The following is a 23,631-nucleotide window of genomic DNA, read 5'->3' on the forward strand; positions in this document are numbered from 1 at the left end:
AGACTCAGAGCATTAAGATTTCCTGAGGTGTATTTTAGGCATTTGACTTTTAAAAGAAGCTGTCTTTCTGGTCTGGTTCCAGCCTTCTTGCCTACTTGCATATTTCACACCTACATTTGTGTTTATGACTCTGTGTCATCGACTTTGACCTTTCCACTGTATCACCTCCCTCACTAGAATACCCCCATGAAAAAGGCTGGTTCTGTGTCACATCCCCAATCTGACTTACCACACCCACTCTACTTCAGAGAAAAACTTCTCTAAGGAGCCACTGAGAGTCAGGGTGATGATTTGGTTAGTAAAGTGATTGTTATGCAAATACAAGGACCTAGTTTGGACCTAACTGAGGGCATGGAACTCCAGCGCAGAAGTGGCAGAGACAGGAGGATTCCTAGAGCTCACTGGCCAGCCAGCTTAGACAGATTGGAAACTTCCAGAAGCTGTGAGAAATCCTGCCTCAAAAGATGGTAGATTGTGCCTGAGGACTAATACCTGAGGCTGACCAGAGTTCAGATGCCCCCCACGCATATAAATGCCAGGCTGGTATGAAGGTTTGCCTAGGAGCTCAGTGCTGTTGGTGTGCAGACAGGAGCAGCCATGGTCCTTACTGCCAGGCAGTCTAGCTGAATTACTGAGCTCCCAGTTCTGTGAGAGACCCTCTTTCAAAAATACATGGTGGAGATCAACAGAGGAAGACACTAGATGTCAACCCCTGACCTCTATACACATATGCACACATGCCACACAAACTGACACTGTGCTGGTTCATTCTAACTGTCCACCTGGACACAACCTAGGGTGGTTTGAAAGAAAATGGCCCTCAGAGGGAGTGGCCCTATCAGGAGGTGTGGCCTTGTTGGAGGAAGTGTGTCACTGTGGGGGCGGGCTTTGAAGTCTCTTATGCTCAAGCATTGCCCAGTGTGGACACAGACTCCTTTTGCTGCCTGTGGATCAAGAGTAGAACTCTCAGCTCCTTTTCCAGCACCATGTCTGCCTGCACACTGCCATGCTTCCTGCTATGATGATAATGCACTAAACCTCTGAAATGGTAAGCGGGCCCCAATTAAATGTTTTCTTTTATAAGAGTTGCTGTGATCATGGTGCCTCTCCACAGCAATAGAGACCCGAACTAAGACACAAACTATAATCATCTAGGAAGAGAGTCTTAATGAGGAATTACATAGAACAAGCTGGCCTATAGGCAGATCTGTGAGGAATTGTCTTGACTACTAGCAAGAAAGGGTGAATATACTTTTTTTGTTGTTGTTGTTCTTGACTGTGGATGTGATGTGACTAACTTCCAGAGTTCTTACTTTGCTACCCCCAAAATAAGGGACTGTGACCTGGAACTGTAAGCCAAAGAAGCCCTTTTCTCCCTATACCGCTTTTGCTCAGGGTATTTTCTGACAACAACAGAAATGGATCTAGAGATCTAGAGGTGATACAAAGAACCATCCACACATGCTCTCCCAACCTTCCCTTCCGGGTCAATATGAATAATAAACAGGACATGGCTGTTATAATAAGACACCATGGTTAGAAAGCTCGATGCTTGCTATCAAGAAGAAAGTCAACCATGCGCCCCGTGCTTCTTCTCTTAAACTTGTCTTTCTTCTTTGGGTTCTCTGACACCTCACTCCATTTTCATTATTATTTCCTTTCCCTAGCTACCCGTGCCCAGGCTCACTTGCTGGCTCTCCCTGATCTCTGAAAGTCCCTCAATGGAGAGACTCCCCAGGACTCTGCCCTTGGCCCTCCTCACATCCAGTCCCACTTCTCAAGTGACTCAGTATGGTACTACCCTGCAGAATGTCATCTATATGCTGATGACTCTCCTTTCCACCCTTGCAGCCTCAACCTCAACCTTGGGTATCCATCAACCTTCTGAATGTTGTCTCTTGAATGCTGAACAAGTGTCTCAATGTGGACCATACAAGCTGAGAGTTAGAATATCACGTCCCATGAGCCACCTCTCTTTCAAGGCTGGCCTCTTCCTGTTATGACATCATTCTCAGAAGGTAAGGATAAATTAATCTAAAGTCATTCTTGATTTTCCAGTTACCCTTATATACTACATCCACTCCATTAGTAATCCCTATAGGTTTTACTGTGATTGCGGACACTTGGGCTACTGCATATGGATTTAACATAGGTTCTGGACATATGAACGCATCTCATCAGGTTTGTGTAGCAAGTGTTCTTACCCCATGAGCTATCTTCCCAACTTCTGGGTAGCTTTAGCACCTATTCCATTCCCACATTAATACAAGTCCAGTTGGAATTCCCTAAGGAGACTAGAAAATAAGGTGGGCACAGAACAGCTCATCAGACACAGGCTTCCAATTCCATGGCTCCCTATGCAATGTTGGTAAGAAATGATCAAGTAAGAAGAAATTTCACAGTAAAACCTACAGGAATTCCTGGCTATAGTCTAGGACATGGTTCTGACTGTGTACCAATTAGGTTGCAAGCTTTCTCCATCCTTGTAGATGCTTTCTCCAACCTTGCAGGAGCATTCTCCATCCTTATAGATTCATTCTCCATGCTAACAGGTGCTTTCTCCATCCTCACAGGTTCTTTCTCCATCCCTACAGGTGCTTTCTCCATCCTTACAGGTGCATTCTCCATGCTTACAGGTGTTTTCTCCATCCTAACAGGTGCTTTCTCCATCCCTTCAAGAGCTTTCTCCATCTCTACAGGTGCTTTCTCCATCCTTACAGGTGCTTTCTCCATCTCTACAGGTGCTTTCTCTATCCTAACAGGTGCTTTCTCCATCCCTACAGGTGCTTTCTCCATCCTTGCAGGTGCATTCTCCATGCTTACAGGTGTTTTCTCCATCCTAACAGGAGCTATCTCCATCCTTACAGGTGCTTTCTCCATCCCTACAAGAGCTTTCTCCATCCATACAGGTACTTTCTCCATCCTTACAGGTGCTTTCTCCATCCCTACAGGTGCTTTCTCCATCCTTAAAGGTGCTTTCTCCATCCTTGTAGGTGCTTCTTTCTACAATGTTAGTCTTCCAGATGCTTGCAGAGCTATGTCCTGTTTATTATTCATATTGTACTTTAGTAGCCTGATACAATGGGATTTCTGGGAAGCTAAATGTCTCACTCCTTTCTCACACTCTTCCCTGTGGTATCTTTTTTTTTTCTCATTTGGAGCCACTTATCTGTCTATCAATTTATGTGCTTATTATTTAAGTATGTGCTTTCTATCTGTGTCCTCTGAGGGGGGAACAATAAGTACCGACCTTCCCTAGAGCTGAGAAGAACATTTGACCCATTGAGATTATTCAGTGCATAGATTAAGTCTGAGTTCCATAAATAACTGTGATGTACAGCTAGCTTTGACTATTTTAAACTACCCAATTTTTAACAGAATCACTTATTAACAAAAACCTATGCTTAGCACTTTAATTGTCAGACTTTCACAGAAAGGTATAATTGGGTAGAAAAGGCTGTTATCCACCTTAACATATTTAATTGCCATACTTTTCTGCACAAAATAAATCATTCCTATGGGAGGCCACGTTCTTCTGACCTTGAGGCTACCGTGGAAACATCAGCACTTCTGGGGGCTCAGAACTCTTGAGTGTTCTCAGGTTGGCTCTGCTCTTGGCTGGAGGTTGGAGATAAGATGCTGCAGGAGGTGAGAATAAGTCTGGGAAATGTCTCCCCTGACATGTAATCCTGTGTGAGGTTTGTCTGGAGTGGTGAGAAGGTCTGCTGGGGGCTGCAGCATGAGAAAATCATGCAGAGCAAGGAAACGCTTCGGGAGCAAACCCAGAGGCTGAGCCAAATACTCCAAGACAAATCTAGAGCCCAGAAGAAGCCAAGGGAATCCAGAGGGTAAGCTGAAAAGGATCCTGGAATCAGTGCCACAGAGTAGGATTGAGGAGGCAATCCACCCACAAGAGTGGTCCCACAGCATGATTTAGAAGTTTTGGTGAGTTTCTCTCCAAGTAAAGAAAGCAGTCATTTGGCCTGAGAGATGGCTCTATCGGTAAAGTGCTTGCTACGCCATGAAGACATGAGTTCAGTACCTGCTGGAAGGAGTCTGTCCTTATTACGTCATCAGCCTACAACGGCATCCCAGCCTAGGGCCCTCCCCACAGGCCCTCTCTTTCCATATTCTCTCTGTCCTCTACACAATCTCTCTCTCTCTCTCTCTCTCTCTCTCTCTCTCTCTCTCTCTCTCTCTCTCTCTCTCTCTCTCTCCTCCTCCTCCTCCTCCTCCTCCTCCTCCTAATAAAGCTCTAAAAAGGTAACCATGGCTCATGATTCTTCCGCCACTGCAGCATCTAGCGCCAGCCACTAGCACTGCATACCAGCTGCCATAACCACAGCCAGCCACGAGCATGGACCTCATAACCCCTTCACCTACAATCTATATAAAATATCCCAACGTGGAGCCTCACATCTGGAATCCCAGTGCTGGGAAGGTGGAGACAGGAGTCGTTGCTGGCCAGCCAGATCAGCTGAATTGATGAGCTCTAGGTTCAGTGAGATGGCCTGTCTCAAAAACTAAGGTGGATCAAAAAAGGCATCCAACTTTGGCCTCACACACACACTTACACACACACACACACACACACACACACACACACACACACACACACACCAGTAGTAAAGGCAGGCAAGCAGGCAGGCAGGCGTCAGTCCTTGAAATGGCAGCCTTGGAATCCCAAACTCTTAAGTCACAGACTCACATCTGCTTACCCAAACACTAAGAGGCATGATGTGCATGTGGCTCTTGTTTGCCCTTGTAGCTCTGGGACACAGATATAAAACAGTCAGTCTCTCTAGCATGTGTCAGGAGCCAATGCAAAAATTCCACAACCCAGTGGGGCCAGAGGGTCTGAGAGGGTTGGAGTTTCTTCTCCATAGCAGTAGATTCTGAGTCTTCTTCACAACTCCTTGGGACTTGTGTGGAGACCCTGGTGTCATTTTTCCCTTTTTTTAAAACTGTGTGTGTGTGTGTGTGTGTGTGTGTGTGTGTGTGTGTGTGTGTGTGCATGTGTGGTCTTGTCTGTATCATGACACTCATGTGAAGTCAGAGGACAACCTGAAGAGATCTGTCTTTCCTTCTGTCATGTGGGTTCCCGGGATAGAACTCAGATCCTCACACTTGCTAGCAGACATCTATGTCCTCTGAGCCATCTCACTGGCCCAGGACAGTCTGCTTCCTATCACCTCTGCTTTCTATCACATTAGAGCTGGACATTAGAGTACACACATACGGTTGCTTGAAAAACACACTGGTAGAAAACATTCTTTGCTGTTCTAAGTTTTGCAGCATAATACCCAATATTGCCAACGCATCTATTAGATTCCTTCAGGAAGATTTCCCTGCAGGTTCCCCAAGGAGGGTTTTGTTAAAATGCTGCAGTCTACATGGGTATCTGTGTCCAGCTCTAGAAAAATGAGCTGTTTATTTAACTACAACATTTTTAACCTATGCAAATGAGTCAGTACATATAGTATATGAAATAAAATTTAAAATTCTGTAGTATATAAAATTTATATAAAACCCAATTACATGGAAATTAATAACGTCACAGACCTGGACATGATGCATACCAGCAATGCTAGCTTTCAGCAGGTGGAGGCAAGAGCATGAAGAGATCACAGGAGCCCTAGAGAAATTACAAAGCTGGACTACTTAACACCCTAGCTCAAACCTGCTCCCCTAAATTCATACCATTAACAAGATCATGGGGGGCAGTGAGATGGATCAGTGGGTAAGAGTTCTTGCTGCCAAGACTGACAATCTGAATTCAGTTCCCAGAACCAACGTGGAGAAAGGGGAGAACCCATTCCCACAGGCTGTCCTCTGACCTAAACCCATGCGCTGCTCATGTGTACCTGCACACATAAAATAAAGACGTTTTAATAAAATCACAGAACCATCAAAAATAAGGTAGTGAGATCAAGGAGTAAGTAGTGAGTTAAACAACTAGGAAAGAAAGAACTTAAAAATAAACAATTACTCTTCAACTGCAGCAATTCAATTCAGGAAATAAAATACATTGTGAACTGAAACTATGGGGATTAATGGCACTCCAAGACATTAGTTATTGCATCCGAATACTATTGGAAGAAAGAGTTGTTGCCCAATATGTAATGGTGTCTTGGAAGGGGAAAATATATAAATATGTATATACCCTGAAGTTTAAGAACATTTGATGCCAAAGACATTTTAAATACCTCTTAGCTTGATTAAATAAAACGTCCTTCACAAAGTTCTCTCTGACAATGAGATGAACTGAGAACAATTTCACTGTAATCATTAAGTAAGAACTAACAACTGAAGTACATGTAATATCAACTCATTCCTGTTCAATCTAGTTCATTATGGGGTTTCTTAACACTCTTGAATGGAATCCTCCCTTCCCCCAAGAATGTTTCCTAAGTGTACTTAAAATCCTGTCAAAGTATGAGAGCCCTTGGAGGCACAGATGTAATGCCCGCCCCCTCCTCCAGGGGATCCAGATGTTTCCCTAGTCAATGGCTCTTCTGCTTGGGCTCTCACATATGTGCCCAGCCATCTGTTTTCAGGACTGTCTGTGTGAAGTACCCAAGTCATTTTAATCATAGTTTTGTATTAGTTATCCTATTCAGATAAACAGTAAGCATGTGTCTAATGAATAGGCAACAACCTTGGAACAGATCACTCGTATGATGGTTAGCTTTACGTGTCAACATGACACAACCTAGAATTCCCTGGGAAGTGTCTCAGTGAGGAATTATCTGGATTGAGTTGGCCCGTGGGCATGTATATGAGGATTGTCTTCATTACTAATGTTAACTGAGGTGGGAAGACTCAGCCCACGTTGGGCATCACCATTCCCTGGTCTGGGCTCTTGGACTGTATCCAAGTAAAGAAATACCTGGGCACAAGCAAGGAAGCAAGTGATTAAGCATGCATTCCTTTCTCTCTGCTCTTGAAGGTGGATGTGATGTGACTAGCTGATCAAAGTTCCTGTTCTGACTAACCTGCAATGTTGAGCTGATTCTGGGGGCTGTATGCTGAAATGAACCCCGTTAGTTGCTTTTTTTTTCCAGGGCATTTTTTTTGTCACATGGAACTGAAACACAGATGGGATCAAGTATAAGTGGATTGTAGAAATAATAAGCAGTTTAATCTCCACTGCTTTTTTGGTAAGGTTGTGCACTATTATTGCCTTCCTTTTACAAGTGAGGAAAGAAAAACAGAAAGAGATTAGGTGACTCTGAAGATTTTTAAATCATAAAATAGAGAGCAGGGATTCAAACAAATTCCTGAGAATCTGGCTCAAATGCCCATTGCATTAAGGAAATCAGAATCTAAAGGGCAGTGCTCTCTATAAAGGATGCCAGAGATCAGAGGCAGGGATGTGGACAGCAGGCAGAGAGTAAGCCACATGCTTCTCATCCTGGTTCTGGATACTATGAAAGTATTCCAGATTTTATGGGCCCTACAGTATGACTATGCATTTATCATTGTTCCTTTGTTTTTGTTTTGTTTTGTGACAGATTCTCATATACCCCAGGTCATCCTGGAATTTATTTTGTAATCAAAGATGATCCTGAATTCCTGATACTCCTGCCTCAACTCTTGGGCACTGAAATTTCAGGTCTATACCACCATGTCCAATTGAATGCAATGCTGAGGAGGGAACTCAGAGCTTCCACCATGACAGGCAAGCATATCACCAACTGAGCTACATTTAGGAAATGTAGAGAGAGAACAAAATTTAGGAAAGAAAGGATTTACAACTTACAGTTCCAGATTATGTTCCATAAATGTGGGAGCATCACAGTGAATGAGACATGGAGCATCTAGTCACATCCAGAGTCAAGAGCAGAGACAGAATGTATGTATGCCCTGTACTCAGCTCTCTCTCTCCTATCTTGGGAATGGTGCCACTCATAGTGGGCTGGGTCTTTCCAGATCAACTGAGGCAATCAGAACAATCTCCCACAGACATGCCCAATTCCAAACAAATGTGGACAACTCTTCATTTAGACTCTCTTTCCAAATGATCCTCTGGGATGGATCAAGTTAACACCGTCACTTAAGTCTCAAATACCTCAAATATCTCCACTTAAGTCTCAAATACCTTAAACAAGAACGCATAAGCAAAATGTTCTCTGAAGGCGGGTAGGAAAACTGAGGAGTGACCCCTTAAAAGTGACAAAAATGCCTCTACGTTATAGAGCATCTGGTACCTTCAGACTGTGTGTTGGAGAGTTGGGGTGCATCCAGATCTCCTCCAAAGACCCCACAGCTTGGTGTTGATTCTCCCCCTGCATGTACCTTACATGCTGATGTCTACACATGCCTGTTTTCTTAATAAAATGGGTTTACCAAAAATACTAGAAAAATTTGTATCTAAACACATACACAACTTTCACAGTTATTTTACATGCTATTGGATCATTTGTTTACTCATTCACCCATGCTTCCATTTTATGAGGCATTGGGAAAAGAAAGTTAAGCGTTCCACAGTCCCTGCCTAAAGTGCTCGCAATTTCAGAGCCTAGGATTTGGAAGAGAGCTGAGGTGCTGTTTTCTCTTTTGAAGGCCATGCAGCTGGACTTTCTGAGTCAAGGCCCTTCTAGTGCAGTGAATTGAACTGTGTCCATTGTTGAGAAAGTGATCCTAATGGATATAGTCACCTGTCGGAGAGAACTAAGAAAGGAACTTGGACTCACAATCGGTACCAGCACCAGCAGGTTTTTCTCTCAGGGTGTGAACAGTTGGATGTCTTACCTCCAGAGCCTTCAGTCTCTTTAAGAGCAGCCTGGTGTTTTCTTTTCCCTCCTCCGCACTGCTGATCTCACTTCTTGAGTCTTCATCCACTGCTGCATGGAGGTCACCCAGTGCTTCATGGTGTTTTCTCTCTTCCTCAGGCACTCTTTCCTGCAGCCCAAAAGAAAATTCCCGTTTTCAGTAATCTACAGCTGGGAACATAGCAAAAGTCTAAAGTGGAGACGTCTGGATTTGACTCTATGGCTTCAGGGCCCTTTCCAGGGCTGAGGTAGAGAAGCTTTTGTAAAACAAGATGAATGGTGTTGATGTTAGTGAGTACAGAAGCTTTGTGTTTTGTGTGTGGGCATATGTGCACGTGCAAGGGTCCACACGTGTGTACACATGCACATGTGTGTGTATGCAAGAAGGAGGCCAGAGATCACTCATGGGGATAATCCTTAAATGCCACCACTTTGTTTTTTTTTTAAAGAGAGGGCTCTTATCAGTATAGAACACAGCAAGTAAGCAAGGCTAGCTAACAGCAAGCTCTGTCCCAAGGATCTGTCTGTCCCTACCTCCCCGGTGCTGGGATTATAAACACACCACCATCCTGCACATTTTACATGAGTTCTGTGGGCTGAACTCAGGTTAGCATGCTTGCATGTCAAGTACTTTATTAACTGTAGCCCTGAATCAGACGTTTTCTGTTTTGTTGTTGTTGTTTTTTTCTCCCCTTGACTCTAATAAGGTAAAGTCCCTGGGCCACCATAACTGAAAATGCATGTTGCCCACCCAGTCGGAGAAGCCACAGAGCCAGTCAAGCTTCAGACACAATTGTGTGGTTAATCAATTTGTATCAATACCATACAATATAGCTATGCTTTAAACTGAGAAAAACATACCCATCTTGATGCCCTCACTTGTGAAAGGCAAAGAGGATCATGGAACTCAATGGACATACAACTAATTAATTGATTCAAGGAAAAATAAACATCATAAATACTGAAATGATTTATTTCAGATTTTTTATTTCATTTTTATGTGTGTGATATACATGTATATATACATACGCAGAAGCGTACGTGTGGTATGCATATATGTGGAGGACCAAGGTTGATGATGGGAACATTCTGTATCACTCCTCTACCTTATTCACTGAGTCAGTGTCTCTCAGGCAGAACCATAAGTTATCCATCTAACTCCTCTCTAGAACCAGCTTGATCTGGGGGGCTCCTGTCTCCGCCTTTCAAGGCTGCAATTACAGGCAGACCTGCATGTCTATGTTGCATTTATATAGGTTCTTGGAATATGAACTTGAGTTTTTATGTCTGCAGAGCAAGTGCATGCAGTGCTGAGCTCTCTCTCCAGCCAGGTGGAACTCTATGCTCAAACCAAATAGTTACTCCAGCCACGAATAACCTCATTTCCAAGGACCCTTGTGTTCCTCCTCTAACACTTCAGGTTTTGTTGTACAGCCTTGAGGCAGACATAAAATGTTGTTGTCTTGTCTTGCCTCCCTGTTGGAAGCTCCACACTCAACCTTGTCTCTGACAGCTTTTTGGAAGCTGAGACGTGTTAATTTGAGACTCTCGCTTAGCTCTTGTTTTCAAGGGAAAAAATAAACATCAAGAGACTATCATACAATGGGCGACAGAGGTGGCTGAGTGGGTAAAAGTGCTTGCTGCCCAAGTGCGAGGACCCGAGTTCTGATCCCCATAAACCATGTTAAAGGCAGATCTTTAGAAACAATCGTATGGGTTCATATCCCCAGCATTCCTACAATGAGACAGGAGGCAGAGACAGGAGAATCCAGGGAAGCATGCAGGCCACCTAGCCTGGCATACACAGGGCTAAACAAGAGATCCTATCCCAAACAAGGTGAAAGGTGAGATCCAACATCCCAAGGTGTCCTCCCCTCCCCCCAGGTTCCTCTGTACTTACACATATGAACACAAGGACATGCATGACACACAATTATACCAAAGGATAAAAAAGAGGATACCACATGAACCATATTCCATGTGTTGTGTTCTGACCAGGGCCCTTGCATCGCACACCAGGTGACGTTGTCCTGTAACACTCTTTATTTCCCGACACACACTGCGGTCAACTTGGCTCTGATACAGCGGATGGCCAACCACCTGACCTAAAGTGGATTACCCATTCTGACAGACTTCTTCATATTTGTTACTAAATTAAGATCATCTGTAAATGTAAAAGCAAAACACAATAACCTCCGCCTTTAAGGGACTCATTTTGTCTATTTAGAAGGCACAAGTTCTCAAACTACATTCACCAAGGTGCTCTGAAGGACCCATTATACTTTAACATAACTTTGAAAATGCACTATGAAGCATGTAAAAAGTATCTTATAGTACATATGCATGTAAGGTATATACGTCTATGTGTATGACATCCATGAATATAAAACACTTATTTAGTAGGGTGACTCACGTTCATTTGTTTTGTGGAGATTTCTGAATATGATTTTAGCTGTGATCTCTGCATTTAATGAATACACAGTGGATTATGAAGGTGATGGTGCTTGGCTAGGGAGATGACTCAGTCCATAAAATGTTTGCCTTGCAAACACAAGTACCTAAGTTCCATTCCTAGACTCACACAGAAAAAGGATGGTGGCACCTGGGATCCCAGTGCTGGGGAAGAAGCATTGGCAAGCCAAATAATAAGTGGTTGTTTCTATAGTTATAAACAAAACAAAATAAAAGCCCAATTCCTCATATCTGAGGAATGAGATGTGAGATTGTCCTCAACAAACATGAATACTGTACATGAATCAATATGCTCACGTACATGCACACACACACACACACACACACACACACACACACACACACACCAATGATGGTTAGATGGTTAGATATAGTGTACAGATGTGTCCACTTCCACAGCAGGTGTGAATTCTGCTCAGATAAGCACTAGGGCTGTTTAAATTGCATACAGAGAAGGAACAAAGTCAGGGGTCTAAGCTCTTGCACAGCCGTGACTCTAATGCTTCACTACTGGCCAGACTTCCAAATTCACGGTAAGGCACAGAAATGGGTTCACTTTGCCACCAGCTCAACTCTGGAGCTAAAAAGATCCCTGTGCTTCTCTTTTAAGATTGGGCATCATGGGCCAGGGAGACGGCTCAGCAGGTAAAGGATCTTGCCACCAAGCCTGGCCACCTGAGTTCAATCTCCAGGACCCACATGGTTGAAGGAGAGAACCAGCTCTCGTAAGTTATCCTCTGACATCTCTATGTGTCCTGTAGAACACACACATGCACTCATGCAGTCATGCGCATGCACGCACATCCTGTTAGGACTTTACAGTTAATTAAAACAAAGAAAAAACTTTGGTATGGGAGGTAAAACACCAAGCAACCTTAGAATATGTGACAGGCATATTCCAGTCCTACCTACGCAGCTCAGTAAATGATCTTGGTCTACTTATGTTCAGTAAGTCTTGATTTTTCCCCCCAAATAAGACTGTCATCAGGCACATACGCACAGGTAGCAATTCTCATCCTTCACAGTAGCTGTACTCCACAACGTTCTCGTGAACACTCAATTATCATGTGCTGAATTTCACAACAACAATTCCACCAGCCAATTAATATCTCACCTGGATTCCTGCACGATTTTATAAAATATATCCTCTTGACTGTTTACTATTGAAGCAGTCCCCAAGAATATATCTTATGCCCAAATATAGTATCACTACTTCCCTTATTAAGGCACATTCCAGCTTTCTTTATACTTATGAGTGCCACTGTGCACATCAGCACTGTGCTTCATGGGATATCTTAAATAGTCAACTTACTAACAAAAAAAAATCTAAAATTAAAAAACATGATGTCACAGGAGCGGGAGGCTGGTTGGTCATATTGTATCCACTTAGGAAGCAGAGTGAACAGCAGGTGAGACTGGGCTATAACCTTAAAGTCCATCCCTAGTGCCCTAGTTCCACTAGGAAGGCTCCACCTCCTAAAAGTCCCATAACCCTCACAAACAGCGCCACCATCAGGGAGCAAGTGTTTAAACACATGAGCACATGGACAGGAGATGTATTTCACATTCAAACCACAGCAAAAGTGACTCTTGGAAAGAGTCCAAACGCTGTTCATTGCTGCACACAGAGGTTTCTTAACACCCTAAACCATTTGCTGATCCAGGTGCTCGAGACAGGAAAAACAGAACTGAGTTCTTACAATTAATGAAATTACAGTTGATGTTGGGAAATATAACAAACGGCAAACCACATGCCTGGGTAATACAACTGTTGTTAGTGGCAAATGCTATGAAAAATTAAATACAGCCAACCACTGTGATGGACAGGGGTGTAGTTAGGGACCATCTGGGATAAGATCTGGTGACATCAGAATGGAACTACCTGGGAAGCTGACAGCAAATGATGAGAACGGCGGGGCTCTAGAGTCAGGAAAAGGCAGTCCAAGCGGGAGGAAAATGGAAGCAAATGCTGAGAGGCGGGGATATTTTGTGGGCAAGAGAGAGAGGGTCTCTGTGCTGCAACCAAGAAGATGCAAGAGGAGGACGAGCAAGAAGGCAAGCTAGGGGCCGGGGTGCAGCTTAGTAAGGGAAGCGCTTACTGTGCGAGCATGAAGACTGTGTCTGATTGGCTTCCAGAACCCATGTCAAAAGTCACAGAGGTCATGACTGACAGTGTGGCTAAGAGCTGCACAAGATCAAGCCAGAGAAATCCCATCATGGACAGGGGGTGAAGTCACGGAATCCCACCCCTAGCTCAAGAGTTATTGATAACTGATAGCTGCTAGGAGAGAAGGAGTCAGTTTCTTCAGGGATGTGTTTCCTGAGAGGCTGTCCATGATCCAGCAGCTAGCCCTACCCCCATGCCCATACTGTTGCCACTAAGTACACTCAGTGGGTCTCTAAAAATAAAGACAATTATATGAAGTTGGGAGAGAAAAGTGGTGGGAAGAATATGGGACAGATTGGAGGGGAATGAGATTTCAATCAACATTAAAATCCTCTATAGAATTCTCAAATAATTAAAACCACTACCACATCAACAACAACAACAACAACAACAAAAACCTCCCCAGTATTTAATAGTTAAACCTGAAAAACAAAAGCTAATCATGGTAGCGAACACGTGTAATCCCAGCCCTGGACACATAGAAACTGGCTAGCTAGTCTGGACGACTTGGTAAATTCCAGGCCACTCAGAGATCCTTTCTCAAAAACATACAAAAAGAAAACAAACAAGGTGGATGAGGCTTTAGGGATGGTAGGCAAGGTTGTTTTCTAGCTTCCACAACAAATGTATATGTATATATATGCACTTATATATACATGTGCGTACACACACACATATGCACACACACACACACACACACACACACACACACACACACACACACACTCAAGATCATAAAGAGATCTGGATGGACCAAGGAGAACCTTGTAAGTTATGGAAATGGATTCAGCTTGCTTCTACTTGGAAAAAAGAGGAAGTGGAGGCCAGGAGGGGGAGGTACCATACTAACTGCTGCAATGGGAAATACCGCGGAGAAGGGGCAGCAGTTAGAATAGTTAGCAGATAGACCAGTTGCAGCCACTGTATAGGAATGACTGGCAGTTAGGGATACTGGAAGGTGTGAGCTCTGAGATTACCAAAAGCATCTCCTATGGTAGATCAGACTATCATAGGTGGTCCATCAGACCTGGATCCAATATCAAGCTTCACACCAAACTCAAAATTATCTCATTGTGGAACTGATAATGCTGTAGTATTTATGAACCAAACACAGAGCCTTGCTGGACCAATCATTCAAGCATTTTGCATCTCAGTTTTCCTCATATATAAAGTTCCAGATGAACTACTTGTCCCTTCCAAAGTTAAAATCCCCAGAATTCAACAACTCAAGACAGTTTATCAATATAATAACAGTGACAACAAAGACAAGAGAAAGGAAACCCGGCCTCTTTCTCCTCTACCCTTCCCAGTGAGGAGGTGGTTAGGGAACCTGAGTGTGGCTACGGTGTCCACATTGTCTGTGGCCCAGCAAAAAGCGACAGGAGAGAGGGAAATCAAAATCAGCCAGGACAGGAACGAGAAAGGATGCCTGGAGGGTATTGCAGGGGTGAGCGGATGTCTCCTCCAGGACTGGGAATGTGGAGTTCTGGAAGAACCAGAGGGGACAGTGTGTGCCAGAGAAGGCTGTAGCAATGATGGAAACAGAAGAGACCCTGCCATTCCACAGGGCAGAGAAGAGGGTGCTAAGGTGACTTTCCTGAGAAACATCTCTTCATCACTCAGCTTCCCATTAGCATTTTTAATCATCAGTGTGTAGTTGGGTCTTTAGAAAACAAAGACTCAAAGCTGGTCTTGAATCCCAGAACTTAGAGGTGGAGACAGGAGGACTGTGATGGCTAACATGGCTGTAAACGTGACTACGTCTAGAATCAACAAAAACCTGAGCAGCTGGGCACATCTGTGAAGAATCTTCATGGTTGGATCATTTGCGGTGAGAAGACCCACCCTAAATCTGGTTCACACTGTTGCCAACCTATATAAAAGGACATAGAAAAAGGAAGCTTTTGTTTTTTGCCTCCTTACCCTCCCGCTCACTGGAAAGTTCATCTATCCTGCCACTGAGGCATTTCTTTGCTGGAATAAGCTGAGTAACCCAGCTTCATGGATTGATAAACTATGGAATTCTTAGCCTTCTTGTCAGGACACAACCATTATTGGAATAGTTAGACCATAGCCTCTAAGCTACTCTAATAAATCTCCTTTTAACATATAAACATGTATATATGCATATGTTACACATATAAAAACTATTTTCTAGCTGTGCGGTGGTGGCACACACCTTTAGTGCCAGCACTCAGGTGGCAGAGCCAGGCAGATCTCTGTGAGTTTGAGGCCAGCCTGGTCTACAGAGCGAGATCCAGGACAGGCACCAAAACCAAACAGACAAACCTCTGCAGCCCACAGCTGTTCATTTGAGTCTGGATAGCTTCTAAATTTATCTTAAACTCATTAAAGCATGCCAACATTTAAAAAAAATCAAGGATCTTCATTTTATCTAAGTGTAACTAACACAAAATCAGACATAACAGCAGAAATTTTAGTCTCTTCACCAATTAAAGATCTAGGGGAGGAGAGGAAAGGGGTAAGAGAGAGAAACCGAGTGACAGACAGACAGATAGACAAACAGAACAACAGACAGGGGTGAAGAAATAGAGGCAAGAAGATAGAGAATGGAGATAAAGAAAGATAGGAAGATAGAGATAGACAGAGACAACCACAGACAGAGACAGCTAGAGAGACAGAGACCATGAGGGACAGTGAGATAGATAGGGTGAGAGAGAGAGAGACAGAGAGACACAGAGGAACAGAGACAGAGATGGAGACAGATAGGAAGACAGACACAAAGAGAACCCCAGGGAAACTGTGGCTGAGAACTCAAGCTGGAAGTCTGAAACCTGTAGCCCCAGACAAAGCATTATCATTTCACTAGCCTCCAAGGCACAAGCCAGAGAAGCAAGCCAGGGCCACTTGGAGAATAACAGACCGTGAGGAGGAAAAGCTGGTTCCAGAGGTGACCTGTCTTCATTGTTATAGACTTTAATCAGCAGTGAACCCGACAGAAGTGAAGCTGCTGCACAATACCTGCTCCCCACATATTTCATATATGGCTGGAACCATGATCTTGTTTGCGTCAACAAACACGAGCCAGTCCCCTTGAAGGTAAAGATTTAGGGGCTCAGTTAGCTCTGAAGGGTTTAAATCAAATTCTGCCTTGTCGGTACATAAAGCTTCCCTCAGAGCCGTTTGTTTCTCTAAGTGGTAAGCGAGGCAATGATTCACCAGTGAGGGAGGCTCGTCTTTCCTTCTGAACAGTCTGCATCATCAGGCCTATGTAAAACAGTATCAATCAACACACAACTCCGGGCCACCTCAGCTTAACTCAGACGGATCATAGTCCTGGGAGCTCATTTAGTTCAGAGAGCAGGCAGCCCAGCTCTACACCAGCTACACCAGACAGATGATGCTTTGTCTAGGAAGTAGAAGGCTTAAAAAATATGGAGGAGAGGCTGGGTGTGGCTCAGGTGGTACAGTTGCCATTTGGCATACATGAAGCCCTGGATTCTAACCCCACCCTGTGAAATGCCCAGTGTGGTGGTGCACATCCGTAATCCAAACACTCGGGAGGAGGTCCAAGTCATCCCCAGCCACACATATAGCACAAGGTCAAACACAAGCTACAGGAGACCCTGACTCAAAACAATTCTAATGTATGTCTGGAGGAAAATGATCACGCCACCCTTTGCTAAAATGTTCAAATGCGGTTTATTGACTTTCAAGTGATTAGCTACCTTCAGTCAGGTACACAGTAGGACTCCAACGTTCTGTGAGGTCATCTGACTTCATGGTTAAATTAACTCATCTATCTATCTGGTCAATATTTGATGAGCAGGAATGAATCAAGCACTGGAAAGAATGCCAGGGACACGGAGATGTAAAACACACACGGCCCTGCTCTTGTGAAGCATGCCACGGAATACAATGGCTGATCATCAAAATGTCACAGGAGTTTCAGTACATAGCAGGCAGATGTTTCCAGGTGCTTCAGAAGAAAGTCATGTGGAGGGCTGGAAAGATGACTTAGTGGGTAGAGCGCCTGCTGGGCAAGCATGAGGGCCCCCACTTGATCCCTGGACCCACAAAGGAAGTTGGGCACAGCAGTGCACACCTGTGATACCAGAAGGAGGCGGTGCCTCAGTCTCCCTGGCTAGCCACCCTAGGCTAATTAGGAGTTCCAGTTCCGCTGAGAGACTCAGTTTAAAGAAATAAATCACACGGAGGAGGGGACTCAGCTGATGGAAGTGCATGTGTGCAAGCATGAAGACCTGAGTGCGGACCCCAGTAACCACATAAAAAGTGGGGCATGGTGGGGCACTCCTGTAATCCCAGCACTGGACAACACAGCAGAGGTAGGAGGATCCCTGGGCTCAACAGCCAGGAAGTCCAGCCAATCAGTGAGCTCCAGGTGCAACGAGGGACTTAGCATCTTCAAAAATGAAGTAGTGAGCAATTGCAGAAGATTCCTCCCCTCTGATCTCCATGCACACATGTGTGTACAAACACCCATACTGAAGTGCATCCTACACACACACACACTATAATCATACAGGGATATACCTGAGTGCAAGGGCAGGACTTTTGCTGAACTGAGATCTGGATAAACAGCGAAACTTACCGGAAAAGGAAGAGGGTAGCCCAGGAGTAGGAAGTGTGTATCCAACTAGAAGACCCTCAAAGGAACTTGGTAGAGTTGGGGACAGAGATGAAGCTGGAGGGCCAAGTGGAACAGGTCAAATGTGACAGAATTCTTCCACACTCTAATAAAATGAAAAGCAACTGAGCAGGAAGTTGGTGGCTATTCTCAGAGCTCTCTCTCTCTCTCTCTCTCTCTCTCTCTCTCTCTCTCTCTGTGTGTGTGTGTGTGTGTGTGTGTACGCATGGGTGTGCATGCATCTGTGTGTCTCTACATATACATACATGTGTGCACATATGTCTGACATGTTTGGTTGTCTGTGTGCAGCTCTATGAGTGCACACATGTGGGTGTATGTCTCTCTGTGTGTGTGTGCAGGTGTCTGTATGTGCAGGTGTCTGTATCTGTGTTCATGTTTCTCTGTGTGTGGATATATGTTTGTTTCTGTGTTGGCATGTGTGTGTGGTGATGGTGGTAAGGATGAGATGGACAGATGGGTATCTGAGACAGTTAAGAGTGTGAAGCTGAGCCCAGTGAACAGACACAAAGAGGATGCTATGGGAGTAGCCCATGCAGGAGCTGATGGAGCAGCGATGTAGATGACCTCAGAGTTTGACAGCCATCTTGTAAGTCAGATTTTTCAGTGTGTGTTTTGCCTAACCATGACAAATCACTAACGCATCCTCAGCTCAAGGCTTCTGGTGCCAATAGCAACCGGCGTTGGAGTCAATGGAGGGGAGGGTAGAGGGAGAAAATTAGGCTTGCCTCAAATCGGATTCCTTGGCAAACTGGCCCCGATGAGTTGGTGTCTGGGAGTAAGGTCAGAAGTCTTTCATTCTTCAGAACTTTCCAGGTAAACTGATGCACAAAGTTCAACAGCCCCAACACAGGATGCAAATCACCCTCATTTTCCAAAAGCTTTTGGTATTGCTCATTTGAACACACACGCGCGCGCACACACACACACACACACACACACACACACAGACACAAATAAATTTAGAAAAATATTCAAAAACAAAGAGATCAATGAGAGAAGTTTGTGCATCCTCACCTGCAGCCCAGTCTGCCAGGCCCCACTGGGTATCTCTGCTGCCCAGTCCTCTATATAAGGGCTCAACCTCAATGATTAACTACACTGTGGCAGTGCCTCGATTTACCACCCCACTGCTGGGTTATACTGCTGGGAGTTTCTGACCCACGACCATAAGGCTCATTGAAGAAACCAAACCAAGGCAGAGTGCAAGATATTGCACTGCATTTATAACCCCTTGATGTTGCAGTTGGAGTAGACTCAGTCTTCTCAAAGCCCACCAACCACTGCTTTGCTGTCTTCAATTTTCTAACCAATTGGTTTGAAGAGGAGGTCATGTTTAGACCAAGCTGGCCTCCACCACCACACGATGCAACCAAGGATTTTTTTTTTTTTTTTTTTTTTTTTGTGCCTCTGCCTCCCAACCAAGTGCTGGAATTAGTGGTGTGTGCCACCAAGCTAGGTTTACAGAGTACTGCGGGACCAAATCCAGTTTTGTGTATGTTAGAGAAGCTCTGTCCCAACAGAGCTGCATCCTGGCCCTGTTCATTTGTCATCTAAAAGTCTTTCTCTTCTAGGCCAAGTTCAGTCATTAGTTTAGTATAGGACAGGCAGACTCACGAGGTCTATACCCCCCACCACTTCAGTCCCACTTGTATTGTATTGTGCAGTCGTTACTTTCTTTTCTGTTCAGCTTCTTCATGTTTTAAATGAAATGCACAAACACAGGGTTAGGAAGATGGCTCGGTGGTAAAAGTGCTTGCCATGCACATGAGAGACTGGTGGAAAAACAAGGAAACATGCAAAAGCCAGATACAGTAGCATGAGCATTTGTAACCCCAGTGTTCCTATGGGGAAATGGAGTAGTCCATAGCACAAAACTATAGAGAAACCCCACCTCAAACAAGGTGGAAGGTGAGGACCGACGCCTGAGGTCATCCTCTAATCTCCACCTGTGTGCTGTGGCACAAGTACATCCGCACTCTCACAAGTTCAAACAAACAAACAAACAAACAAACAGAGTGACTAAACTCTTCAGGGTTACAGTGCTATGATTTTAATTACCCGGAAAACTCAACTTAAGAAGATAAATACACAGAATCCCACTAGAGATTTGGAACACTTAATTTATAACATATTTAGGATTAGATCTACCTGTAAGACTTCTCTAAACAAACATCCTCTGTGCTCCCCTGATATGTATATTTCCCTCTACACTTAAAATAAAGCCATTACTTTTGCTGTGCCCTTTTCTTGCTCTGTACAGTTAGCACATTCTATCCCCCGCTCTGATGTGTGAAAGGCCCAGGGAGCCGCATTCGGTAACGGCTCCCTATGAGGTCCTGCAACATGTTCCAGGAAAGCCTGCTGGACATGAGCCACCTCTGGGGACATTTATGTATGTGTGGAATCACTCCACACATTGGTTCGCTGAAGTCTGGTTGTAAAGCTTTAAAAGACACAGAAGAAAAAAAATCTCTTCTTTTTAATGATTAATTTTACTTGACAATTTCATACATATACATAATGTATTCTAATTCCTCTCTCTGAACACTCTCTTATGTGTCCCACCCATCCCCATAAACCCCCCTCATCCCTACCTGCCCCTTTCCCAAGTTGATGACTTTGGGTTTCATTTTGTGACCCATTTCGCTTTACCAGCACCAGCTGTGTGAGCACGAGATTGGAATTATTCACTGGAGCCTGGTAGAGTCATCGGTTGGTATACAACCAAAGGCAAAGGCCTCCACCACCATCTCCCTTAATCTGTCAGTAGCAAACATCTCAGTAATGAGGGGTAGGGCTCCCTGAGCTGTCCTCCATCTAAGCCTGACTGTTGAAGGACCCTCTGTAATGAAGACCCAGTGCGGGCATACACAGCTTACTGTGAGTTTGTGATAGCAATGGCTGTGTCTTGTAGAGAGGATGACATTCTGCAGGCCTTCTCCCTTTCTCCTGGCTCCTAGGTTTTCTCCCCACTACCCTTCATCTCCCAATGTTCCTGAATCTTTTGTTTTGTTTTGTTTTGTTGACACAGGGTTTCTCTATTTAGTTTTGGTTCCTGTCCTGGACTCGCTCTGTAGACCAGGCTGGCCTTGAACTCACAGAGATCCACCTGGCTCTGCCTCCCGAGTGCTGGGATTAAGGGTGTGCACCACTGCTGCCCAGCAATGTTCCTGAATCTTAAAGGGGATGGTATAAATGCCTTGTTTGACACTATTTATAATAGGGATAATCAACTACTTCCTGATGGGTTTGCGGTCAGTTCCACAGGAAGGAATCTAGGCCTGGTAAATATACAACAGAGGAGATCTTAGGATCCAGAGATAACTAACACTGTTGCTGAGTTAACTGACACAACATCAAGAAGTCTTCCATTTATGTTTATACCCACAGACAAATGTATTCCTGACCTTAATCAGCAAAGCCTCTCTTGATGTTTACTATTGTTTTAGCAAATGACTGGACACAAAGTCTACACATACGTAGAGATGTTGTAATAGTTACCAATTGTGTGTGTGTGTGTGTGTGTGTGTGTGCACATGTGTGCCCATGCATGTAGAGGAAAGAGGCCAATGTGGCATTCCTCAGGTCCTGCTCATCCTGGGTTCTTTTTTGGAAACTGTCCCTCTGTGAACAGTAATACTCTAAGTAGGCTAGACTTGGTAGCCAATGAGTTCCTGAGATCTATCTGACTTTAGTTCCCCAGGGATGAAATTCCAAATGAGGGACACTAAACCTGTAGCGTTTTGCATGTGTTCTGGATTGCTGCACTCAGATCCTACTGCTTGCCTTCTCAACACTTTACCAGTTGAACCATTAGCTAACATTTGTTTCAACTTACTCATTATTCTTCTGATATCTATAGATATCTCTGGTTTCTTATTTTGAAGACAGGAAAGGAAATGATGGGGATGCAAAGCAACATCCCACTGCAAGAAGTTACTCAGATAGCAAGAGTTACAACAGAATGTTTTCCCCTTGAATATCCAGCCATATGTCACATCTACATACTAACTCATTGCAAAGAGTGAAAAAGCAATCATTCATACCCGAGCAAATAAGTTAGAGACACTGGGGAAGAATTAGCATGAAATGTTAAATTCTTTCTGGAACACAAAAGATACGGGATAACATTGAATATGCAAGAGTATTATTTTTTTCTTCATTGCTGTGACCACATACCCAAAAAGCAGTTTAGGGAGAAGGATTGATGGTACAATCTACCTTGCAGGGGAGGGCATGGTAGCAGAGACTTGAGGCAGCTGGTCACATGGTATCCATAATCAGGAAGCACAGAGGTGGATGCTGTACTTAGCTTGCTTTTCCCTTTTATTTAGTCCAAGATCTTGGGCCATGGAATAATGCTGCCCACATTCACAAATCTTTCTGGAAACACTCTTACAGCCACACCTGGAAGCATCTTGCCATAGTAATTCTAAATACATTCAAGATGGCAAAGAAGATGAACTCTCACTCTATTAACCCTCAAAGTTAAACAGGTATCTCAAGTACATTATACACATGAACCAGCCAGATATCCCGGACCCCTCTGCAGACAAGGGGATCGGTTTGAGCAGTTATTAAGCAGCATGGTTCCCACTAAGTATTAGAACTAAGAATTTAAACACAATGTTGAGTTCACTTTAAGATTTTTCTCATGCCTGCACAGATCTATTCTTAGTAGTTATCCCTTCCGAGAATCTGTGGTCTTTATCTTCCCATGCACTGTGACACTGTCAGGCACAGACTCTTCCAGGCTCCTAAGCCATTCTTCTGTAGAGCTAGCGAATTCATCATAAATGTTAGGGTTGGGCTCAGAACAGGCTTAACAAACCACTACCATTCAATGGTTAATGATGATCTGATCCATTCAAAACATAAACACACACTATAACACACAACAAACAATTGGTGCTATGGTGGTATGAAGGTTATGGGGATAATCAACTCCCTTTCTAATTAGATCTGTGGCCTATGCCACAGGAGCAAATTCTTGCCTGGCCAAAAGCCTATGGCCCAGGAGGCCATAGGCCCTAATGGGAAACCCACTATTCTTGTTTAGTGAAAGGGACAGACTGTCAAACTGCCTTTTAAATAATTATCCTTATAACCACAGATGAGTGCTCATCTCGGCTTTTGGTCGGGGAAACTTCTTTCTGCAGTGGGTAGCAATTAAAGCAGAGACTCATAATCAACCAAAGTGCTGAGGATAAATGACTATTGAGTGCTCATTCCTAAATGGCCATGACAATCAACCCCTCCAAGGCCCAGGGAACACCGTGGTAGAAGGGACATAAAGACTGTGTGAGTCAGAGGATGGCAATGAACTCACTCGCAGCTGTAGTTACTTGCACAAGACCCTTGCAACATCAAGCCAACAAGAGCAGTCAGCATTACAGCAGGAGCTAAGTGGACTCAGTCGGTGAAAAAAAATTAGAAAGATAGAAATGTGGGAGGGAGACACAGTGGGGGATGTCTGGGAAGTGGGAGGGGTGAGCTATGCATCAATGTATCCATGTATGATACTGTCAAAATATAAATAAAAGATTAAAACAATACCTGCTGAACAGGAAAACTGCAAGGCCAGAGCC

The 23,631-nt window shown here is 44.1% G+C and overlaps 1 protein-coding gene across 18 annotated transcripts in view; it reads right to left on the bottom strand.

The window, feature by feature from the left end:
- Positions 1–23,631, bottom strand: part of Nckap5 (NCK associated protein 5) — a 934,454-nt gene that overhangs the window by 313,143 nt on the left and 597,680 nt on the right. For all 18 annotated transcript variants that reach the window (XM_076547254.1, XM_076547253.1, XM_076547264.1 and 15 more), the window contains one exon: positions 8,755–8,904. In XM_076547254.1, the coding sequence (XP_076403369.1) occupies positions 8,755–8,904 (150 nt within the window). The remainder of the gene's footprint in view (positions 1–8,754; positions 8,905–23,631) is intronic.

Source organism: Peromyscus maniculatus, chromosome 11 (assembly GCF_049852395.1).
Source record: "Peromyscus maniculatus bairdii isolate BWxNUB_F1_BW_parent chromosome 11, HU_Pman_BW_mat_3.1, whole genome shotgun sequence".
NCBI classification, from domain to species: Eukaryota; Metazoa; Chordata; class Mammalia; order Rodentia; family Cricetidae; genus Peromyscus; species Peromyscus maniculatus.